The 23,955-nt window shown below is 40.7% G+C and overlaps 1 protein-coding gene across 10 annotated transcripts in view; it reads left to right on the top strand.

Moving 5' to 3' along the window:
- Positions 1 to 23,955, top strand: part of EPB41 (erythrocyte membrane protein band 4.1) — a 199,458-nt gene that overhangs the window by 109,682 nt on the left and 65,821 nt on the right. For 8 of the 10 annotated variants that reach the window (XM_060784647.2, XM_067473651.1, XM_060784646.2 and 5 more), the window contains exons 8-11: positions 1,946 to 2,033; positions 4,639 to 4,791; positions 11,338 to 11,435; positions 18,573 to 18,745. In XM_060784647.2, the coding sequence (XP_060640630.2) occupies positions 1,946 to 2,033; positions 4,639 to 4,791; positions 11,338 to 11,435; positions 18,573 to 18,745 (512 nt within the window). The remainder of the gene's footprint in view (positions 1 to 1,945; positions 2,034 to 4,638; positions 4,792 to 11,337; positions 11,436 to 18,572; positions 18,746 to 23,955) is intronic. The other 2 variants (XM_060784643.2, XM_060784642.2) reach the window with 1 other exon arrangement.

The raw sequence follows: 23,955 nt of genomic DNA, 5'->3' as shown, positions 1-23,955 counted from the left end.
TGAGCCCCCGGTGGCGCAGTGGGTTAAACCCCTGTGCCAGCAGGACTGAAGATCGAGAGGTCGCAGGTTCGAATCTGGGGAGAGCGCAGATGAGCTCCCTCTATCAGCTCCAGCTCATCATGCGGGGACATGAGAGAAGCCTCCCATAAGGATGATAAAACATCAGAACATCCGGGCGTCCCCTGGGCAACGTCCTTGCAGACGGCCAATTCTCTCACACCAGAAGCGACTTGCAGTTTCTCAAGTCACTCCTGACACGACAAAAAAACTTACAAAGTTAGAGCTCCTAATATTATAAATAAAAACAATTAAAACCCACATTTCTAAAACCAGATATGTACAATGATAAATCTAAAACCACAAGTTAAAATGTCTAAACAATTCTCTTGTAGCAGCTGCCAACATCACATCTTTTGCTCTGTACCATAATTTTGAAGGGGAAACTCCATCTCTACCCAAACCTGCTTATCTGAGTACTTTTGTCATGGGCCTCCATTCAATTTTTATTGACTTAGCTGATAGGTTCTAGAAGATATCACGTGCCTTTCCTATACGAGCCATTTGTTTTTCTTCCTCATAATTTGGTATAATTGAACTTTTTTCGGAAATCTTACAAATCTGATAGTAATGTCTCTAACATGTTTCTGATCTGTCTTGTGAATCCTGTGAATCTTCTCCATCTCCTTGCATTACATTTCTTCTGCTTCAGCCTATTTGAATCCCTCAGTCTATAATTGTGCGTCGTTTTCTTTTTTTCATAAAATTTAGAAATAGTTTCCAGTTTTGATTTTTCCACTGATTGTCATTACTAACTTATCCACTTCTGCCAAATTATTTTTTTTATAATCCACTCTTCTGCTGTTAGTGTTCTTGACTTTTCCCAGTTTTTTGCATATAACATTCTTGACGCAGTGATCAAATATTGTAATATTTTTGCATTTATTGATGTCACTTGTTTGTTTTGTAATCCTATTAAAATAGTTTAGGTATAATTGGATAATGACTTTAAAAAATTTTTTGCAGTAGATTTTGTTCAAAGTTCCAAAACTGTTGTACTGTAATGTTGGTCTACCATGTGCAGAAAAAAATCCTACCTCTTTGATACCTTTCCAGCATGTGTTTTTATTCATTTTAGCCAACCTCTTAGGAGTCAAATACCATTGGAACATCATCTTGAAAAAAATTATTTTAGCTCTTGCTGTGGACCCAGGAACTGGTACTGAGATGCAAACGAGCTGTTGATGAATGTAGGAATGCAGAGCTTGTTAACCCTAGCATTTTCCTTCCTGATTTGCGTTCCTACCCACATTATTTCAATCTAATTTCTCATTTGTGAGTCTATATGTCAAATGGAAATTCTCTTTCATAAAATGAGTTTGGATTATAATAAAGTCAAGGTAAAGGTATAGTCAAAGGCAAGGTTTCCCCTTGACTTGAAGTCCTGTCGTGTCTGACTCTGGGGGGAGGTGCTCATCTCCATTTCTAAGCTGAAGAGCTGGCATTGTCCGTAGACACCTCCTAGGTCATGTGACCAGCATGACCTTCCCGCAGAAGCGGTATCTATTGATCTACTCACATTTGCATGTTTTCAAACTGCTAGGTTGGCAAAAGCTGGGGCTAAGAGTGGGAGCTCACCCCGCTCCCCGGATTTGAACCGCCGACCTTTCAACCAGCAAGTTCAGCATCTCAGTGGTTTAGCCTGCTACGCCACCAGGGACCCCCAGATTTTAATAAACATTCAAATAAATAATAAATATAATAGTGCTAAAAAACTTGTATTGAAGAAATAAGAGAAATAAAGGTTTTCAAAACCTCTTTTTGGCATATGGTTCTTTTGTGAAATATGGATACTGGGCTTAATAAGTAGCTGAAACCAATATTTAAAAATAAATTGCAAGATAAGTAAATCAGGGGTCAACTGTCTCCTTTCCATTTTATTTTATAGATCTATGACTCCAGCTCAAGCTGATCTTGAGTTTCTTGAGAATGCCAAAAAGCTATCTATGTATGGAGTTGATCTTCATCAAGCCAAGGTAAAAAAATTTAAGAAATACCATATAATACTCATATATTTCCTTTTGTTGAAGGAAATCTTTTCATATTTATTTTTTCAACCTTTATCCAGTTCTTCCATATAAATGGTAAGATTATGAGGTAGTGAATACAGGGGGAAACCCAAGGGGTTTCTCAGCCTGTCTGGTTTATAGGCTAATATGGCTACAACTCAAATCCTAATAATATAATTGCATACAACATGGGATGTATTTCATGTCTAAAAATGGGGCAACCATTTACAGTGACTTAATCCAACCTGCTGCAACAAGCCATAAAATAACAACTAAAACTGCAATTTGTTGAAAGTGTTACTACATGGAACATCATAACCAATCGGTACATCAATTGCAGCAACCTGTGTCTCTCCCATTGTTGCACTACAACATTGTTACACCACTGACAGCCATTGTCAGTGGTGAAGCAGAGGAGCTGCATCTAACATGCTACGTTTCATCTACTGTTGAACACTTATTGTTTAACTGAGCTCATCGATGATCTCTTTCTGTGTTTGGCTACAGATCCTATAGAGATGTTCTTCCCTGTATTTCATCAAAATAGTTACTATTCTTTTTTAATTTTATTCTTAAGTTTTCTGTTAGTCATTCATGGTCTGTGCCACAATCTGTTCTTGGTTTTGTTTTTACAGAAAGAATGGAGCTTGTTGTCTGCTTCCAATTATGTAGTGTATTTGATTTCTATCAGGCAATATCAATGCTGCTTTTATCTGTTCTAAGCCAAGTCTTTGATTCTGCTCTGTTTACTACTTTAGCATTTTATTTACCTGTGAGTAACAAGTCCTGTTTTGGTGTAGGATAAATTTCCTCCTGGGCTCCAGGATAGTATCTTTAAGTTTTTTTCTTCTGCCTCTAGTTCATCATCATCATCATTTAATTACTTATTAATTGCCCTCCATCCAAGATGCTCTAGGCGATTTACAAGCTAAAATTGTAAAGGATAAAAGGATAAGGATAGTTAGAACATAAACTTTGGACTATTTGTATGGGTTTTCTCTGGAGTGTCATCAATATGGTTCATTGCGTATTTTCGTTCTAGCCTTGGTTTTTGCTATATCTTTCCTGAGCCAATGTCTTAGATTTCTATTTCCTTAGTGAAACAATCTGCAGTTATCTGATTTAAAATACCTCATTCTTGTGTCTTTTATCTTGCTCACTTCATATAGAGCAAGGTTTACAAGTTTCATTTCTTATTTTTCTAGGTCTAGCTCCCCCTGATTTATGCCTCCCTTAAGTCCATAATATATGTTGTGCAGCTTTGGCCTTTGCTTTCACCTCTTAATAGCTGAATGTCCTTTAACATTATTGAATTAATTTGCATTAACTCTACTTGAAGGAAAATTCCAAGGTCTGGTAAATAAATATTCATGAGGCACCTTTTTTATTGAATTGTGTTAATACATCCATATCTATCTATATACAAATGCTCTGTGCATAATGAGTACCTTAAAAACAAAGAACCAATGAACGAAATCACACCAAAATTGTCAACAAAGCGTCTCACAACACAAGGAGTGACCATCACGCAAAACATTATGATTTTGTCATTTGGGAGTTGTAGTTGCTGGGATTTATAGTTCACCTACAATCAAACAGCATTCTGGACTCCATCAACGATGGAATTGAACCAAACTTGGCACACAGAACTCCCATGACCAACAGAAAATACTGGAAGGGTTTGGTGGGCATTGACCTTGAGTTTGGGAGTTGTAGTTCACCTACATCCAGAGAGCACTGTGGACTCAAACAATGATGGATCTGGACCAAACTTGGCACAAGCACTCAATATGCCCAAATATGAACACAGATGGAGTTTGGGGGAAATAGACCTTGACATTTGGGAGTTGTAGTCACTGGGATTCACAGTTCACCTACAATCAAAGAGCATTCTGAACCCCATGAACGACAGAATCGGGGCAAACTTCCCACACAGAACCCCTATGACCATCAGAAAATACTTAAGGCCATCCAATCCAACCCCCTTCATCAGGGCAAGAAAACGTAATCAAAGCCCTCCTGACAAAGAGCCATCCAGCCATAGATAGAGATAGATATGATTCACACACACAGATATAGTATCATAGATTTGAAAGGGACCCTTAGAGAAGGACAATGATATCTTGCATGTTCCAGGGTGGGCAAACCAGACACTCTCCACATCAACACTGAAAAAGAAACAGCAAGAAATACTGTTTACCCACTAGCTTAAAGAAATTGCATATATTAGAAACCAATACTTTCTCATTACTTTATTTTCCAGATCAACAGACTGGGCCACAGCAACGCATGGCAGGGGACAGCTAGTATTAAATATAATCTCTAAACAAAATGAGTATCAGAACAGATGATATTGTCAAGGGGAGGAATAAGTTTTGTAAAGTGCCTGTAAAATATTTGCCTCCTGGAGTTAAGCCCATTTGGGTGTAATCTGGTAATAAGTAAAACTGTGTTAACATTAAATCAATCTATGTGTTTTTAGGTGGCTCCATAGAGGTCAAATGTGGTCAGGAGGGTTGTGCTGAAAGAAAGCTTTATAGGCGCTTGAAATGAAACTGCTTTCTTTTTATAGGACCTCGAAAGTGTGGATATCACTTTGGGAGTCTGTTCCAGTGGCCTCCTTGTCTATAAAGATAAATTGCGAATCAACCGTTTTCCTTGGCCTAAAGTATTGAAGATTTCTTACAAGCGCAGCAGCTTTTTTATCAAGATCCGGCCTGGTGAGGTAGGCTTTAAAATCATAGAGTATTTCCTTCTCAGTTTTCTTTTGTCTCTGAAAAGTATTGGGAAAGAATGTACTGTTCCCACAATCACATACATGGATTGGTAGGTTTTATTCCTAATAATACAGTAGTTGGTAAACTATCAGCAGTGTTCATTTTCCAGTATAGATTACAGAATTGGAAGGTTTTCTCAATGTCGCTCTAGTCAACCCCCTGTCCTGCAGGAATATACAAGTATAGTACTCCTAATTTTAAGCAATTTTAAGTAATTTTTATCTGTCTGTCTATCTATAATGGCACTCCACACAGTCCTGCTGGCCACATGACCTTTATTTATTTATTTACGACATTTATTCTGCCCTTCTCACCCCTAAGGGGACTCAGAGCGGCTTACAAGGTATATATACATACAATTATATTATTAGCATAGCACAATATCAGTTTTAAATCTTGCTATATTGTACTATACCAATTATATTGTAATATTATTAGTAGTATTACATGTAATATAAATATATAATTATAATGTCATATTATTATTATTATTAGTAGTAGTAGTATTAGTATTATTAGACCTTGGTATTATTATTATTATTATTAGTAGTAGTAGTAGTAGTAGTAGTAGTATTAGTATTATTAGTATTATTAGACCTTGAAGGGGAGCCCCCGGTGGCGCAGTGGGTTAAAGCACTGAGCTGCTGAGCTTGTTGATTGAAAGGTCGCAGGTTCGATTCCGGGGAGCGGCATGAGTTTCCGCTGTCAGCCCTAGCTTCTGCCAACCTAGCAGTTTGAAAACATGCAAATGTGAGTAGATCAATAGGTACCGCTCCGGCGGGAAGGTAACAGCGCTCCATGCAGTCATGCCGGCCACATGACCTTGGAGGTGTCTACGGACAACGCTGGCTCTTCGGCTTAGAAATGGAGATGAGCACCACACCCCAGAGTCAGACATGACTGGACTTAATGTCAAGGGGAAACCTTTACCTCATCTATATTTCTATTTTTCTTTCTTCTATATCTTTCGGATATAATTCATCAGACCCTGGAGACTTGTTATTTTGTACCAGATTTCCTGAGGCCAGTCAGGTGCAATAGCAATATACTCAAAGATGTTTATGGATGATTCTTTGGTCCTATCTTATTCACCCTAATCGAAGGTGGGCAGTGAAGCACAGCCCCAGATGTGGTGTCCGTTCTTACAGGATACATGGCTGCCACTTGCTCCAGCAATTCTCTTTGGATTTGCTCTAGTGCCTGAGACTGTCAGCTGCTGAAACATGTGCTGCTGCTGTTCAGCCAACTAACAAATAGATGTTCTGGAGGGTGTTGGCCTTCTGGATCATGCTCCATGGTGGGAACCACTGTCACAATGTAGTCATCACAATTGAAACCCCTGACTTGCATGTTTCACAAAGGCACAGACTCCCAGATATCAGGTAACACAAGCTTTGTTGGGAGAACACACTGTCCCTATCCTTCTGCTCCTGGCTCACATCTTCTATGATTCTCTTAAAGCCATTCACATAGAATCATAGAATCGAAGAGTTGGAAGAGACCTCATGGGCCATCCAGTCCAACCCCCTGCCAAGAAGCAGGAATATTGCATTCAAATCACCCCTGACAGATGGCCATCCAGCCTCTGCTTAAAAGCTTCCAAAGAAGGAGCCTCCACCACACTCCGGGGCAGAGAGTTCCACTGCTGAACGGCTCTCACAGTCAGGAAGTTCTTCCTAATGTTCAGATGGAATCTCCTCTCTTGTAGTTTGAAGCCATTGTTCCGCGTCCTAGTCTCCAAGGAAGCAGAAAACAAGCTTGCTCCCTCCTCCCTGTGGCTTCCTCTCACATATTTATACATGGCTATCATATCTCCTCTCAGCCTTCTCATCACAAGAGCAAGTAGATATCTTTTCTCTCTTCAGTTGTTTTCGTATATCTATATAAATAAAAATGTAATGTTCGTTTGTGGGAATAACATAACCCCAAAACCACTGGACGAATTGACACCAAATTTGGACACAATGCACCTATCAGGCCAACAAGTGACCATCTATATAAATAAAAATGTAATGTTCGTTTGTGGTATTAACATAACTCAAAAACCACTGGACGAATTGACACCAAATTGGGCATAATACACCAATCAGGCCAACGTTTGACCACCACTCATAAAAACACTGAAAAACACAACAGAAGGGACTTAAAAAACCAAAAAATATATAAAATACATTACAAGGCATGCACAACACCATATACACACACACACAATCACACATATAGGCAATATATACATAATAAATAAATTACACAAACATATATACATAATAAATAAATAAATAAATAAATAAATCTATTTCTACCCCACCACCATCTCCCCAAGAGGACTCAGAGCTGCTTACACGAGGCCAAGCCCAACAATCACAACAAAGCAAATATACAGCATAAAACAATACATCAATAAAATATAATGAAAATAATAAAAAACAGTACGAAATAGGCACCTAAAACAATATAAAATCACAATATACACAAATATATGTACACACAAAGCACGTATACACAGACAGGGCCACAGCAACGCATGGCAGGGGATGACTAGTCTATATAAATAAAAATGTAATGTTCGTTTGTGGGATTAGCATAACCCCAAAACCACTGGACGAATTGACACCAAATTTGGACACAAGACAACTATCAGACCAACAAGTGACCATCACTCATAAAAACACAGAAAAACGCAGCAGAAGAGACTTAAAAAGCCAAAAAATTAAAAATACATTACAACACATGTGCAAAACCACATATATAAACACAAACACACATTTATTTATTTGTCGTGTCAGGACAACCAGTCAAATTATATTACTTTTCTAACAGAACAATGCAAACAAACAGACAAAATACAAAATTTTTGAGTTTGGTAGTTGATTAAATGTCCTTTGACCAGTATCTGGCCACTTGGAGTGCTTCTGGTATTGCTGCAAGAAGGTCCTCCATTGTGCATGTAGCAGGGCTCAGGTTGCATTGCAGCAGGTGGTCAGTAGTTTGCTCATCTCCACACTCGCATGTCGAGGATTCCACTTTGTAGCCCCATTTCTGAAGGTTGGCTCTGCATCTCGAGGTGCCAGAGCGCAGTCTGTTCAGCGCCTTCCAAGTCACCCAGTCCTCTGTGTGCCCAGGGGGGAGTCTCTCATTTGGTATCAGCCATTGGTTGAGGTTCTGGGTTTGAGCCTGCCACTTTTGGACTCTCGCTTGCTGAGGTGTTCCAGCGAGTGTCTCTGTAGATCTTAGAAAACTATTTCTAGATTTAAGTCGTTGACATGCTGGCTGATACCCAAACAGGGAATGAGCTGGAGATGTCTCTACCTTGGTCCTTTCACTATTGGCTGCAACTTCCCGGCGGATGTCAGGTGGTGCAATGCTGGCTAAGCAGTGTAATTTCTCCAGTGGTGTAGGGCGCAGACACCCCGTGATAATGCGGCATGTCTCATTAAGAGCCACATCCACTGTTTTAGTGTGGTGAGATGTGTTCCACACTGGGCATGCATACTCAGCAGCAGAGTAGCACAGCGCAAGGGCAGATGTCTTCACTGTACTTGGTTGTGATCCCCAGGTTGTGCCAGCTCTTACCTACAAACACACATATATTCACATATACACACACAAAACATATATACACAGACAGGGCCACAGCAACGCGTGGCAGAGGATGGCTAGTATAGAAATAAGAATGCAGTAATATAAAGGAATACTAGATTGTGTTTCGGTGTGATCAGATACAGGGTGAATTCAGGTAAAGTAGTTTGACCAAGGCAGAACAGAATAGAGCATGGGGAGCAGGACTTCCCTGGATTTAGACACTATACTCCTATTGATGCAGGCCAAAATCCCATTGGCTTTTTGAGCTGCCGCATTACATTCCTGCGTCATGTCCCCCTTCCTCCCCACAAGGACTCCAAGATCTTTTTCACACATCCTGCTATTGAGCCAGGCATCATCCCCCATTCTGTATCTTTTGCATTTCCTTTTTTCTGCCTGGGGGCAGACATAGATGGTGAGAAAGGAAAGGTAGAGAAGCAGGTGTAAAGAGAATAGCACAAAGAAAAATGGTTAGCAGCGTGTGCTGAGGAAAGGGTGGGTTAGGGTTAGAGGCTGGGAATAGAGCTTGAAACGACAGGACATCAGCACATTTGGGTGGGAAATGTCAGCCACAGTGCGGGTGAGGAGGCTGATAAGAAAGGATAGGATTTGACTTGAAGGAACTAAAACCTTGCAGACATAGGATTTATCTTGGAAAAAGATAAATAATAAAGGGATGCTACATGTAATGATTTATTTCCTGGCTTCTGTAATAAGAAGACAAGGGTCCAATTCTGGGCACCACAATTGTTGACTCTAAGCTGGAATGTGTGCAGAGGAGGGTGACTCAAAGGATCAAGGGACTGGAGAACAAGCCCTATGAGGAGTGGCTGAAAGAGCTGGGCACACTTAGCCTGCAGAAGAGAAGGCTGAGACGAGACATGTTGAGGGCCAGGGATCAAGAGGTGAGGGGAAGTCATAGGGAGAAGGGAGTAGGTTTGTTTTCTGCTGCCCTGGAGACTAGGATGCAATCGAGCAATGGCTTCAAACTACAGGAAAGGAGATTTCACCTGAACATGAGGAAGAACTTCCTAACTGGGAGAGAGAGCTGTTCAGCAGTGGAACTCACTCTCTCTGCCCCGGAGGGAGTGTGGTGGAGGCTCCTTCTGTGGAGACTTTGAAATAGAGGCTAGATGAACATCTGTCGGGGGTGCTTTGAATATGATTTTCCTGCTTTTTGGCAGAAGGGGGTTGGACTGGATGGCCCAACAGGTCTCTTCCAACTCTAGGATTCTGATTTTAAGGGCAACCCTCTTACACTTTAGTGTTCTGTAAGGGAGTTACTGATTTATAGAATCATAGAATAATAATAATAATAATAATAATAATCTTTATTTGTACCCCACCACCATCTCCCCAATGGGGACTCGGAGCAGCTTACATGGGGCCAGGCCCGAACAACAATTACAATAAAGAAAATCAAAACACAACCGAAAACGCAAACAATAAACATCATAATTACATAAAACATATGAATACATAACAATATAAGAATTACAATAGACACAGGCACAAAGACAATGGGCGGGCTGCATGTAATGATTAAAAACAAACTAATTAAAACTAATTAAAAACTCAGACAAGATAAAAGAGAGAAGCAGATAATATGCGGAGTAGTACTCATTATGGCGGGGGTTGTGGAGTCAAGCTTTCCCAAAAGGGGTGGGGGACACACGTCTACTCCAATGACAGAACTTTAAGCTAAACAGTCATGTGAAATTGTATACCTACTCATCAAAGGCGCAATGGAGGAGCCAGGTTTTAAGGTTCTTCTTAAAAACTTCTAGAGAAGGGGCTTTCCTAATTTCTCTGGGCAGTGAGTTCCAGAGTCGGGGGGCCATGGCGGAAAAGGCTCTCTCCCTTGTACTTACCAGACGAGCTTGTGACACTGGCAGTGGCGAGAGCAGGGCCTCCCCAGAGGATTGTAGGGCCCGAGATGGTTCATGGAGGGAGATATAGTCATGAAGGTAGGTGGGTCCCAAACTGTTTAGGGCTTTGTAGGTGGTAACATCTCTCTGGAATGTGTCCAGAGGAGGGTGACTAAAATGATCAAGGGTCTGGAGAACAAGCCCTATGAGGAGCGGATTAAGGAGCTGGGCATGTTTAGCCTGAAGAAGAGAAGGCTGAGAGGAGATATGATAGCCATGTATAAATATGTGAGAGGAAGTCACAGGGAGGAGGGAGCAAGCTTGTTTTCTGCTTCCCTGGAGACTTTTTCTGAGAAGGAAGCAGTTTATACTTTCTTGTAAAATGCTTATCTTCTGGAGTTTGACATGCACAAGTGTAGAAGGAAAATTTAGAAATGTTTTTTACTGCTCTGGAGACTAGGACTTGGAGCAATGGCTTCGAATGACAGGAAAGGAGATTTCACCTGAACATTAGGATGAACTTTCTGACTGTGAGAGCTGTTCAACAGTGGAACTCTCTGCCTCGGAATCCGGTAGAAGCTCCTATTATTTTAATGATTCTAGTCAAAAATTCAACTCAAAAATTCAACCTGAGTCAATGTGATTACTGTTCCTAAAGTGTTATATAAAAAAGGAACGATCCCCTTCTTCAAGTAGAGTAGTGAAAGGCAAGAGCTTAGTCCTAAAAGAAGCACCCATTCCCTCTCCTTTCTCCACCATCTTGCTGCTTCTAGCTCCTTTGAACGCCTGTGTGCCAGTGCTGGTGGTGGCTGGTTCCCTGAGTCAGCATTAGTGCTTTCCCCTTTCTGAGGAATGTTCTTTAATTTATTCAGGGTCACATCAAAATCTATAAGCTTGACTTTAAACCCACCCTCAATTTACTTATGAGGTCAATGTATAGCTTTAGTATATACCATAGATACTAGCTGAATCAAGCAAGAAGTTATCAATTAGTGAACATCTTTTGTCCTATTGTGATTGATTCTTAATCTCTGTTCTCTTTAGCATGAACAATATGAAAGTACAATTGGATTCAAGCTTCCTAGTTATCGGGCAGCTAAGAAACTGTGGAAGGTCTGTGTTGAGCATCATACATTTTTCAGGTATGTCCCTTTCTAATTGCAATTTAAAATTATGAATATGTGTGTTTGAGGTAGAATGAACTTTGATACCAGTTCCAAAAGAGGACCTAGCATTTGTTTCCCTGTTTGTTTTGTTTGTTGCATTCTTCTTCCTGAGGTCAATGAGACTGAAAATGGCTTATTGAAACATCATAAAAAGAATCCACTTAAAAACACACAAGACTTATTCCAGTGTGGCGGCATTCATTTTGAGGACATAGCGATACAGAGTATTGCTGAATCTATATAAATAAAAATGTTGGAAGTCATAACTTTTTGGGGGGGGGGGGGGAAGATGCCATAACCTTTTGGTAAATAGCATGACCTGAAGTCATAACTTTTTGGGAATATGGCGTTCATGTTTGTTTGTGGGATTAACAGAACTCAAAAACCACTGGACAAATTGCCGCCAAATTTGGCCACAAGACACCTACTAACCCAAGGAGTGACCATCACTCAAAAATTGATTTTGTCATTTGGGAGTTGTAGTTGCTGGGATTTTTAATTAACCTACAATCAAAGAGCATTCTGAACTCCACCAATGATGAAATTGAACCAAACGTGGCACACAGGACTCCCATGACCAACAGAAAACACGAGAAGGGTTTGGTGGGCATTGACCTTGAGTTTGGGAGTTGTAGTTCACCTACATCCAGAGACCACTGTGGACTCATACAATGATGGATCTGGACCAAACTTGGCACGAATATTCCATATGCCCAAATATGAACACAGATGGAGTTTGGGGGAATAGACCTTGACATTTGGAAGTTGTAGTTACTGGGATTTATAGTTCATATACGGACATGAGAGAAGCCTCCCACAAGGATGATAAAACATCAAATCATCCGGGCGTCCCCTGGGCAACGTCCTTGCAGACGGCCAATTCTCTCACACCAGAAGTGACTTGCAGATTCTCAAGTCTCTCCTGACACGACAAAAAATCAAAGAGCATTCTGAACCCAACCAATGACAGAATTGGGGCAAACTTCCCACACAGAACCCCTGTGACCAACAGAAAACACTTAAGGCCATCCAGTCCAACTCCCTTCACCAGGGCAAGAAAACATAATCAAAGCCCTACTGCTAACAAGCCATCCAGCCATAGATATAGATAGATATCTATGATTCACAAACACACACATATATTATTATAGATTTGAAAGGGACCCCTAAAGAAGGACAATTATATGTTGCATGTTGCAGAATAGGCAAATCAGATAATCCCCACATCAACACTGACAAAGAAACAAGAAATACTGTTTACTCACAAGCATAAAGAAATTACATATATTAGACACCAACATTTTCTCATTGCATTATTTTCCAGATCAGTAGACTGGGCCACAGCAACGCGTGGCAGGGGACAGCTAGTTATCATATAAAAAGGCCACTTTATAAACAAGCATCTTGGTATCCCTACAAATCTCCCCATCCTGGAACACACTGTGCTTCATTCTGTTTTCTATTTCTAGCCTGCAGAAATGAGACATATGATAGCCATGTTTAAACATTTGAAAGGATGTCATAAGGAAGAGGGAGCAGCCTTGTTTTCTGATACCTTGGAGAATAGGACTTGGAGCAATGAGTCAAATGACAGGAAAAGAGATTCCACCTGAATATTAGGAAGACCATAATAGCTGTAGAATTCACTGTCTTGGAGTGTTGTGGAGGCTCCTTCTTTGGGGGTCATTTGATTGCACTTTTCCTGCACGGCAGAATGGGGTTGGACTGGATGGCCCCTATGGTTTCTTCCAATTCTATGATTCTGTATATATAGATGCAGTCAAATTGCTTAGTTGTTTAGCTTCTCCACCAGGGGTCTATGCCTGCTAAATTTTCGCCTTGTGCTTAAAAAATGCTCCCTATTCGTTTCTCATACCAGTAAGGTAATGCTCAAGATCCTGCAAGGAAGACTCCAGCAATACATGGAGCGAGAGCTGCCAGATATACAAGCTGGGTTTAGAAAAGGCAGAGGAACGAGAGACCAAATTGCCAATATCCGCTGGATAATGGAGGAAGGCAAGGAGTTTCAGAAAAACATCTATTTCTGTTTTATTGACTATTCTAAAGCCTTTGACTGTGTGGATCATAATAAAAATAAAGTTCTTGGTGGTATGGGGATACCAAATCACCTTGTTTCTCTCCTGAGGAATCTGTATAAGGACCAAGTAGCAACAGTAAGAACTGACCATGGAACAGCAGACTGGCTCAAGATTGGGAAAGGTGTACGGCAGGGTTGTATACTCCCACCCAACCTATTCAACTTGTATGCGGAACACATCATGTGATGTGCGGGGCTTGACAAATGCAAGGCTGGGGTGAAAATTGCTGGAAGAAACATTAACAACCTTAGATATGCAGATGACACCACTTTGATGGCTGAAAGCGAGGAGGAGCTGAGGACCCTTCTAATCAAGGTGAAAGAAAGCGCAAAAGCTGGGTTGCAGTTAAACATGAAAAAACCAAGACTGGCAACAAGACTGATTGACAACTGGGAAATAGAGGGAGACAACATGGAGGCTGTGACACACTTTGTATTCCTAGGTGTGAAGATTACTGCAGATGCAGACTGGAGCCAGGAAATCAGGAGACGCTTACTTCTTGGGAGGAGAGCAATGTCCAATCTCGATAAAATAATGAAGAGTAGAGACATCACCCTGGCAACAAAGATCCGCATAGTCAAAGCAATGGTATTTTAAACAGAGGCTGGATGGCTATCTGTCGGGTGATTTGAATGCAATATTCCTGCTTCTTGGGAGGGGGTTGGACTGGATGGCCCATGAGGTCTCTTCCAACTCTTTGATTCTATGATTCTATTCCCCGTAGTAACCTATGGCTGTGAGAGCTGGACCATAGGGAAGGCTGAGCAAAGGAAGATAGATGCTTTTGAACTGTGGTGCTGGAGGAAAGTTCTGAGAGTGCCTTGGACTGCGAGAAGACCCAATCAGTCCATACTTCAGGAAATAAAGCCCGACTGCTCATTGGAGGGAAGGATATTTGGGACAAAGTTGAAGTACTTTGGCCAGATCATGAAGAGACAGGAAAGCTTAGAGAAGACAATGATGTTGGGGAAAATGGAAGGACAAAGGAAGAGGGGCCGACCAAGGGCAAGATGGATGGATGGCATCCTTGAAGTGACTGGCTTGACTCTGAAGGAGCTGGGGGAGGTGACAGCCAACTGGGAGCTCTGGCATGGGCTGGTTCATGAGGTCACGAAGAGTCAGAAACGAATGATCAAATGAACAACAAATTTGTTCTTCTGTGTCCTTCATGGCAAGCTGTAAACAAAACAGAAGCTCAAGTGTTTTCTGAATGGGTGTTCTCCCCCCCGCCCTCCCCAATAATGTCTTTTACTCTTTCCCTTGTATAGCATTTCCCCCTTTTATATAATGCTTCAAAAGCTGCTGAAGTTGCGGACCGAAAGGTTGGTGGTTCGAATCTGGGGAACGGGGTGAGCTCCTTCTGTTAACCCCAGCTTCTTCCAAACTATCAGTTCGAAAACATGCAAATCTGAGAAGATCAATAGGTACTGCTTATACGGGAAGGTAACGGCGCTCCATGCAGTCATGCTGGCCACATGATCTTGGAGGCATCTGCGGACAATGCCGGCTCTACAACTTAGAAATGGAGATGAGCACCAACACCCAGAGTCGGACACAACTAGATTTAATGTCAAGGGTAAACCTTTACTTCAGAATATGTATGTTGGTTTTGTGTAGTATTAACTTACAGGCTTTTAATAGAGAAATAAAAAATAAGTAAAAACTTAATGGAAGTGTCTGTAGTGATGTTTATCAGCATCAGTAAATTTGACATTGGTAACATTAACTGCAGTGTTAAAGAAATTGCTTTAATATAGATACTACTGAAACACTGACATTAAGTCTTGTTAAGTCTGACTCTGGGGGGTGGCACTCTAAGCCAAAGAACTGGCGTTGTCTGCTTACACCTCCTCGGTGACATGGCCGGCATGACTGCATGGAGCACCATTACCTTCCTGATCTACTCACTTTTGCATGTTTTCAAACTGCTAGGTTGGTAGAAGCTGTAGCTAACCTGCGCCCCAGATTTGAAACGCCAACATTTTGGTCAGCAAGTTGAGCAGCTTAGTGGTTTAACCAGCTGTGCCATCTGGAGAGGCCCTGCTCACGATTCCACCTCCGTCGCAAGCGCGTATGGTGGGGACGAGGGACAGGGCCTTCTCTGTGGTAGCCCCCCGACTCTGGAACTCTCTCCCCAAGGACATCAGACAAGCCCCAACGTTGGCAGTCTTTAGGAAGAGCTTGAAGACCTGGCTGTTCCAGTGTGCCTTTCCAGAATAGGAAACTCCCAGCATCATGTCCCAAACACACTTTATTAGAGATTTAAGATTGTCTGCACATCGCACCTACTCTAAAATCCTTACATTTCACCTGTCATGTCCAGCACTTTTAATCTTATTCATTACATTTGGCCCGGCCCTTAGTTTTTAAATGTGTCATTATGTTATTGTTTAATGTTTACTGTTATTGCTTTAATGTTTATTGGTTTGCTTTTTGAGTTTTATTGTTGTTTTAGTTATGCTGTTGTTTTATTGAGGGCCTTGGCCTTTGTAAGCCGCACCGAGTCCTTCGGGAGATGTTAGCGGAGTACAAATAAAGTTAATAATAATAATAATAATAATAATAATAATAATATACAAAAAAAAGGTTTAATTAATGTTACTCCAATGGGAATGATTACCTCAAAAAGAATATGGAAAAGTTCTTCATCATGGATGCTATCTGTGCATGGACAGCTTTCTCTGGTCAGAGTCATTGTTGCACTATATATTTCTATTTTGCAATAGTAGACTTGACAGTGTCCTTTGTGATATTCATACTTGGCATTTTTTAAAAAAATAACCTAACCCTGATTGATGGTTCCAAATAACTTTAACCCAGACTAGTTTTGATACCTTCTTGATTTTTATGATGCTATCTGTGTAGATGTGCTCACACTGAATTTAGGGGCTTCTATAAAGGAACAGATTTAACCTTACAGGTACATAGTGTGCAACACTGGAATAAGTAGATGAATGGATGATTGAATTTATCTACTTATGTGACTTCTGGAAACTAGGTTGAAGCAGAGCTTATTTAAATATGTCACAGCAAAGGGAAGAAAGACTTATGCAACCATAAATTGTGTTTTGTTGTTGTTTACTTAACTTTTATGCTACAATTTAAAAAAAATCACTTCCATAGTGTTGCGCATCTTGTGGCAATAATTATAAATTAAATCCATTTAAACTCCAGTAACATAATAAACTTTGTTTTTTTAAAAAGAGACTGTGTAACCTGTGAGGCAGAATCTATTGTGATCTCTAAAATTATTCAGCTAGTTTTAAAAATGTAATGCTAACATATGCCTCAAGACCAGGCATGGGCAAACCCTGTTAGGAATGATGGGAGTTGAAGTCCAAAACACCTGGAGGGCCCAAGTTTGCCTATGTCCGATTTAAACTGAGGTAGGAAAGGTGTAGCCTGTGACCCCCCTTTCTGTCATTTGTGGGCACCCCCCTCCCCCAATAACCAAAGAGAACTGGCAACAATAGCCAGCCCAGCAGTGTAAGACTTGGCCACAATCCTAAAATACCATCACTTTTCCCCTTTCCCCAAATCTTGAGCAAAGAGCGTTCAGTATGGAAAAATTAAGGATAGCACTTCAGGATGCTATTAGGATTATGCTACTCATATATCGCATTACCATTAGTAGTAGTTTATCAATGCTTTCACATATAGAACAAACAAATACATAAAAACCAGATTATAAAATGCAACACAAAATACACCATTAAAATATATATAAATAAAAATGTAATGTTCGTTTGTGGGATTAACAGACTCAAAAACCATTGGACGAATTGAAACCAAATTTGGACACAAGACACCTAACAGCCCAATGTATGTCCTTTGCTCAAAAAAAAATGATTTTGTCATTTGGGAGTTGTCGTTGCTGGGATCAAAGAGCATTCTGAACTCCAACAAAGATGGAATGGAACCAATCTTGGGACACATAACTCCCATGACCAACAGAAAATACTTGAAGGGTTTGGTGAGCATTGACCTTGAGTTTGGGAGTTGTAGTTCACCTACATCCAGAGAGCACTTTGGACTCAAACAAAGACGGATCTTGACCAAACTTGGCATGAATATTCCATATGCCCAAATATAAACACAGATGGAGTTTGGGGGAAATAGACCTTGACATTTGGGAGTTGTAGTTTCTGGGATGTATAGTTCACCTACAATCAAAGAGTATTCTGAACCCCACCAACGACAGAATTGGGGGAAACTTCCCACACAGAACCCCCATGACCAACAGAAAATACTTAAGGCCATCCAGTCCAACTCCCTTCACCAGGGCAAGAAAACTTAATCAAAGCCCTCCTGACGAAGAGCCATCCAGCCATAGATATAGATATTTATGATTCACACACACACAGATATAGTATCATCGATTTGATGAAAGAAGGACGATTATATGTCACATGTTCCAGAGTAGGCAATCCAGACAATCTCCACATCAACACTGACATAGAAACATCAAGAAATACTGTTTACCCACAAGCATAAAGGAATTACATATATTAGAAACCATTACTTTATTTTCCAGATCACCAGACTGGGCCACAGCAGTCTGGTGATGTTAATCATTAAATGTTAATCATTAAAATGCTACATACATACATACAATGCTACATACAATGCTACATACACTATGTTAATCATTAAAATGCTACATACATATAAGAGTTCACTTTTTACCACTGCACATTACATTAACCGGCAAATACTTTTTTTGGTTTCAGGGTTTTAAAAATCGAGGTGTGCGTTAGATTGGATGGCTCACTAGATTCGAGTAAATACAGCATATATGACGATAGTCTCAGCACTAGCCACCATACCCCAATTACAATGACACCTGTGGTTAAGCCTGAGACACTGATCTTGCTATCACTTAAAGAAAGTCTGTGTATCTTAAAATCCTGACAGATAGTTGTAATCCTGTACCACATTAAATCTGATCCAAATGAACATCAAAGATCCCTTTGTTAAAAACGAAGTAAAATTACAGCATACCTGTCCCTTCTAGGTTAACCTCCACTGAAGCCATTCCCAAGAGCAGGTTCCTGGTGCTGGGCTCTAAATTCCGTTACAGCGGTCGGACACAAGCACAGACGAGACAAGCGAGTGCTCTGATCGACAGACCTGCGCCTCAGTTTGAACGGACAGCAAGTAAGAGGGCCTCTAGAAGCCTTGATGGTGGTGGGTATCTGAACTTTGTTATGCTTACCTGTGCACTAGTCTTAAATTTGTAGGTTTATTGAACTCTGAGCTGTAGCTTAATTGAGTTCGAATCATAGAGTTGGAAGAGACCACAAGGGCTGTTCAGTCCACAACCCCCCCCCCCCCCCCCCATGCCTGGAGTTTATACATGCTCACATTCCTTCTCAGGATGTATTTAATTTACTATTTGTTAGGTTTAGTAAATAAATGGGTTTTGTAAAGGCATGAATTCTGTGTGGCACAGAGGAACAGAGACCACTGGAACCCAGTAGTCTAGACCCAGTCCTTAACTTTATGCCACTGCATCCCCATATCTTCAGACATTGCAAATAATATAAATAGCAAGTTTCTGAAGAAATAATGTTGATATGAGGACTAACTAAAGTGACAGATTTTCTTATATGACCGAAGGCTTCTTGTGTTTTCATATGACAAGTAGAAGAAAGTTTAACATCCTGTGAGTGTCTCTGCTGATGTGACAATCTAGAATTCAGAAATGTTTTTAAAAGTACCTCAAAATTATCCTGAAAGACTAAAAATTGTCTATTTTAGTGTGTCCTGTTAATAATAGCCATCAGTTGTGCACCTGAAGAGGTAGAATTTGGCTTTCAAACTAAAAGTCCAATTGAAAAATTGAAAAAGAAAAAGCAATAATTTACCCACTCTTGAAATCTACAGCATTATATACTTTTTCTGGATATTCTGTAACATGTGCACAATTTCTTCAGCTAAACGTGACTCTCAAAAAATTGAGTTCAGACCAGTAGAGGAGGAGAAGCAGGAGCATGTGGTGTTGGTTGGGGTTCCGGAATCAGAGCCTGTGGAACAATTTCAGGAGAAGTCAGGTATCGCTGTGGGTGGGTAGTAGCTCTGGTTTTCTCTTTCGCTCCTTCTTCATCTGCAGTGAGTTTTCTATCCTTTCATAACACCATTCAGCCTTTTCTTAAGAATTCTGAAATGTTTCACGTGTTCTGGCATGCGTCTTTTCCTCATAGGGTGGAAAAAAAAGGGAATTTCACTTCAGTTGACTTCTTCTGTATTTAAGTCCTCAAGGGCATCGGAATAGCACTGCAAACTTCAGAGGGTTGGGAAAATGCCTTTCATTAATTGGATTACTTGTCTGAAGACTGAAGTGTAAAACTATCATGTGTCAGATTTCAAAATGGAAATAAGAAGTTGAGATGGAGTTTTGTGCTGTTTTGTATGTGTCCCAGAAAACAGATTTGCAATCCTGAATTTATATTCAAACTATTTCTTGATTATAGAATTTGTTTGCTTTGTTCAGGTTATTAAGGTTTTAATATGTATAATATTGATATCTCCTTCCTCTCTTCCCCTCCCCCGAGAAAAGTACATAACATCTCTTCTATGTTTTAGAGCAAAGCAAAGTTTATTGATTAGTCCACTGACCGTATCAACATTAAAAACCTATGTTTTAGAATTATTTATTTATTATTTACAGTATTTATATTCTGCCCTTCCCCTCCGAAGGTAACTCAGAGCTGATCACAGAACATATATATGTCAAACATTCAACGCCATTACACACTGACAAGACAGACAACTGCACATAGAAGTATATCTAGGCTGTCCCCATCTTTGGCATTTTGGAAGCTATGCTGGTTCCAGCCATTGTGTGTGTGTGTGTGTGCGCGCGCTATTGCTCCACTTTCCCTGCCAAAGAGTTTTGTTCGTAAACTTCCTCCTTGATCGAATTACTGGCATTTTATGGCAGTTTCTTATGGGTGCCTTAAATGCCTCCCTGCTTTAAAGCAGTACCTATTTATCTACTTACATTACTGTTTTCAAAACTGGGAAATAGAGGGAGAAAACGTTGAGGCAGTGACAGACTTTGTATTTCTAGGTGCAAAGATTTCTGCAGACACAGACTGCAGCCAGGAAATCAGGAGATGCTTACTTCTTGGGGAGGAGAGCAATGACCAATCTTGATAAAATAGTGAAGAGTAGAGACATCATCCTGGCAACAAAGGTCCGCATAGTTAAAGCAATGGTATTCCCCGTAGTAACCTATGGATGTGAGAGCTGGACCATAGGGAAGGCTGAGCGAAGGAAGATAGATGCTTTTGAACTATGGTGTTGGAGGAAAGTTCTGAGAATGCCTTGGACTGCGAGAAGATCCAACCAGTCCATACTTCAAGAAATAAAGCCTGACTGCTCATTGGAGGGAAGAATAGTAGAGGCAAAGATGAAGTACTTTGGCCACATCATGAGAAGAAAGGAAAGCTTATGAAGACAATGATGCTGGGAAAAATGGAAGGAAAAAGGAAGAGGGGCCTACCAAGGGCAAGATGGTTGGATGGTATCCTTGAAGTGACTGGATTGACCTTGAAGGAGCTGGGGGTGGTGACAGCCGACAGGGAACTCTGGTGTGGGCTGGTCCATGAAGTCACGAAGAGTCGGAAACGACTGAACGAATGAACAACAAAGGTTTTAGCTGACCTGGGCTTCGAACTGTCAGTCTTTCAGTTGGCAAGATTTACTGCAGCTGGCGGTTAACCTGCTGTGCTAAAGCCCGGCCCTCTTACTAGAAATTTACTAGAATTACTATACTAGTTCAGTCTATAATTGGTCTTAAACCATTCTCAGTTCTGCTTCTTTGAATTAACCTTTTATTTGACCAATAATCTTACCAACAGGGTCTAGTCAAAGCATTTTGTTCAGTGGAAAAAGGAGCTAGTTTTTACAGTTAATAACTGGTTTTTGTTCCTGTTTTTACAGAGGAAAAAAAGATCACCCTGTTGTGCTTCTCTCTGTATGAGTTGGTATTTAAATATGAGGGAATAATTTTGAACACCAAAAGGCTGAACAAGGGAATTTGAAATAAGCGGTATGCTTCTACATACAACAGCATGCCTTTTGTACAATTTCATTGAATAGGTAGCAGAATTTTTGTCAATATCTAACTTTAAAAATACCTGAGAAACAATACAGTCTGCTCAGCTGTGTCCTTGTGGTTAGAATAGTATAATCTATATGCGGATGACACCCAGCTCTACTGTTTTCCAAAGAAGCTGAACTGGTCCTAAACCATGGTTTGCTGTCAGTAATTATTTACTTTTCTCTCCATGAGGACTCAAGGCAGCATACCATAACACAACACAACCTAATACATGTAAAAATATGGCAAATAAATAAATAAAAACAATTGAAGATTTTTTATTTATTTATATATTTATTTGCTGTATTTGTATACCACCTTTCCCAGCCCGGAGGCAACTCAAGGCGGTTAACAGGGCAAAATTCAATGCTTACAATATCATAAATACAATTAAAAACATAACATATAATAAAAACTAAACAAATCGATAAAATATAAATTCATAGTGTCTCCTTGTTAAAAATGTTATCCGGACTCATTGTCTAGTCCAGGGGTCCTCAAACTACAGCCTGCGGGCCGGATTCGGCCCTCCAAGGTCATTTACCCGGCCCTCACTCAGGATCAACCTAAGTCTGATATGACTTGAAAGCACACAACAACCACAACAATCCTATCTCATCAGCCAAAAGCAGGCCCACACTTCCCACTGAAATACTAATAAGCTTATATTTGTTAAAATTATTCTTCATTTTAATTATTGTATTATTTTAAAGTGTGTTTGCACTACGAATAAGATATGTGTAGTGTGCATAGGAATTCATTCATGTTTTTTTTTTTTCCAAATTATAATCCGGTCCTCCAACAGTTTGAGGGACTGTGACCTGGCCCTCTGTTTAAAAAGTTTGAGGACCTCTGGTCTAGTCGTTCCCTTTTCCTATGTCAGTTACTCTGCATTTGTAAACGCTTGTTCAAAAAGCCACGCCTTGACTTTTTTTCCGGAATGTTAAAAGGAAAGTGACTGATCTAATATCTATAGGGAGGGCGTTTCACAGCTGAGGGGCCACTGCCGAGAAGGCCCTGTCTCTCATCTCCGTCAAACGTACTTGTGACGAAGGCAGTAACAGGAGCAGGGCCTCCCCAAATGATCTTAAGGTCCTAGATGGTTCATAAGGGGAGAATTACATATCCGTGCCATGGATATAAGTTAAAATACAGTTAAGATACAATACAGTTGCTATTTATTAATTGGTTATGACCTAGAAAGCTGTTTATAGGTCATAACCAACTGTTTGGCAGAGCATATCTCCCTATATGACTCTGTGTCATTTTTCATAGGGATTTAAATGTCTCATCATGCAATTGTGGTCTCCCTCAATTTCCCTGTTAAAATGGTGTAGGGCAGCAGCAATTAATTGGCAAATAATCAAATTCATGAAAGTGGGGGGCTGACTGTATTCTCTGTTGTCTCCCACAACCTGGGGATCACAACCAGACACAGTGAAGAAATCTGCTCTTGCGCTTTGCTACTCTGCTGCTGAGTATGCCTGCCCAGTGTGGAACACATCTCACCACGCTAAAACAGTGGATGTGGCTCTTAATGAGACATGCCGCATTATCACGGGGTGTCTGCGCTCTACACCACTGGAGAAATTACACTGCTGAGCCGGTATTGCAAAACCTGACATCCGCCGGGAAGTAGCAGCCAATAGTGAAAGGACAAAGGCAGTGACATCTCCAGCTCATCCCTTGTTTGGGTATCAGTCAACGACTTAAATGAAGAAATAGTTTTCTAAGATCTACAGAGACACTCACTGGAACACCCTAGCAAGCGAGAGTCCAAAAGTGGCAGGCTCAAACCCAGAACCTCAATCAATGGCTGATACCAAATGAGAGACTCCCCCCTGGGCACACAGAAAACTGGGCAACTTGGAAGGCACTGAACAGACTGCGCTCTGGCACCACGAGATGCAGAGCCAACCTTCAGAAATGGGGCTACAAAGTGGAATCCTCGACATGAGAGTGTGGAGAAGAGCAAACCACTGACCACCTGCTGCAATGCAACCTGAGCCCTGCCACATGCACAATGCAGGACCTTATTGCGGCAACACCAGAGGCACTCCAAGTGGCCAGATACTGGTCAAAGGACATTTAATCAACTACCAAGCTTGCAAATTCTGTGTTTTGTCTGTTTGCTTGCTTGTTTGTTTTGTTAAAAATGTAATACAACTGTCTGGTTGCTCCTGACACGATAAATAAAATCCCACATAAGTCCACTCTGCTCATTACAGTAAGCAGCATTTACCAGCGCCAGGGTGCTTTCACAGAATGATGTGAGAATGTACCCTGAGCA

The sequence above is a fragment of the Anolis sagrei genome, chromosome X (genome assembly GCF_037176765.1).
Source record: "Anolis sagrei isolate rAnoSag1 chromosome X, rAnoSag1.mat, whole genome shotgun sequence".
NCBI classification, from domain to species: Eukaryota; Metazoa; Chordata; class Lepidosauria; order Squamata; family Dactyloidae; genus Anolis; species Anolis sagrei.
This window is presented reverse-complemented; position numbering and strand designations above follow the sequence as displayed.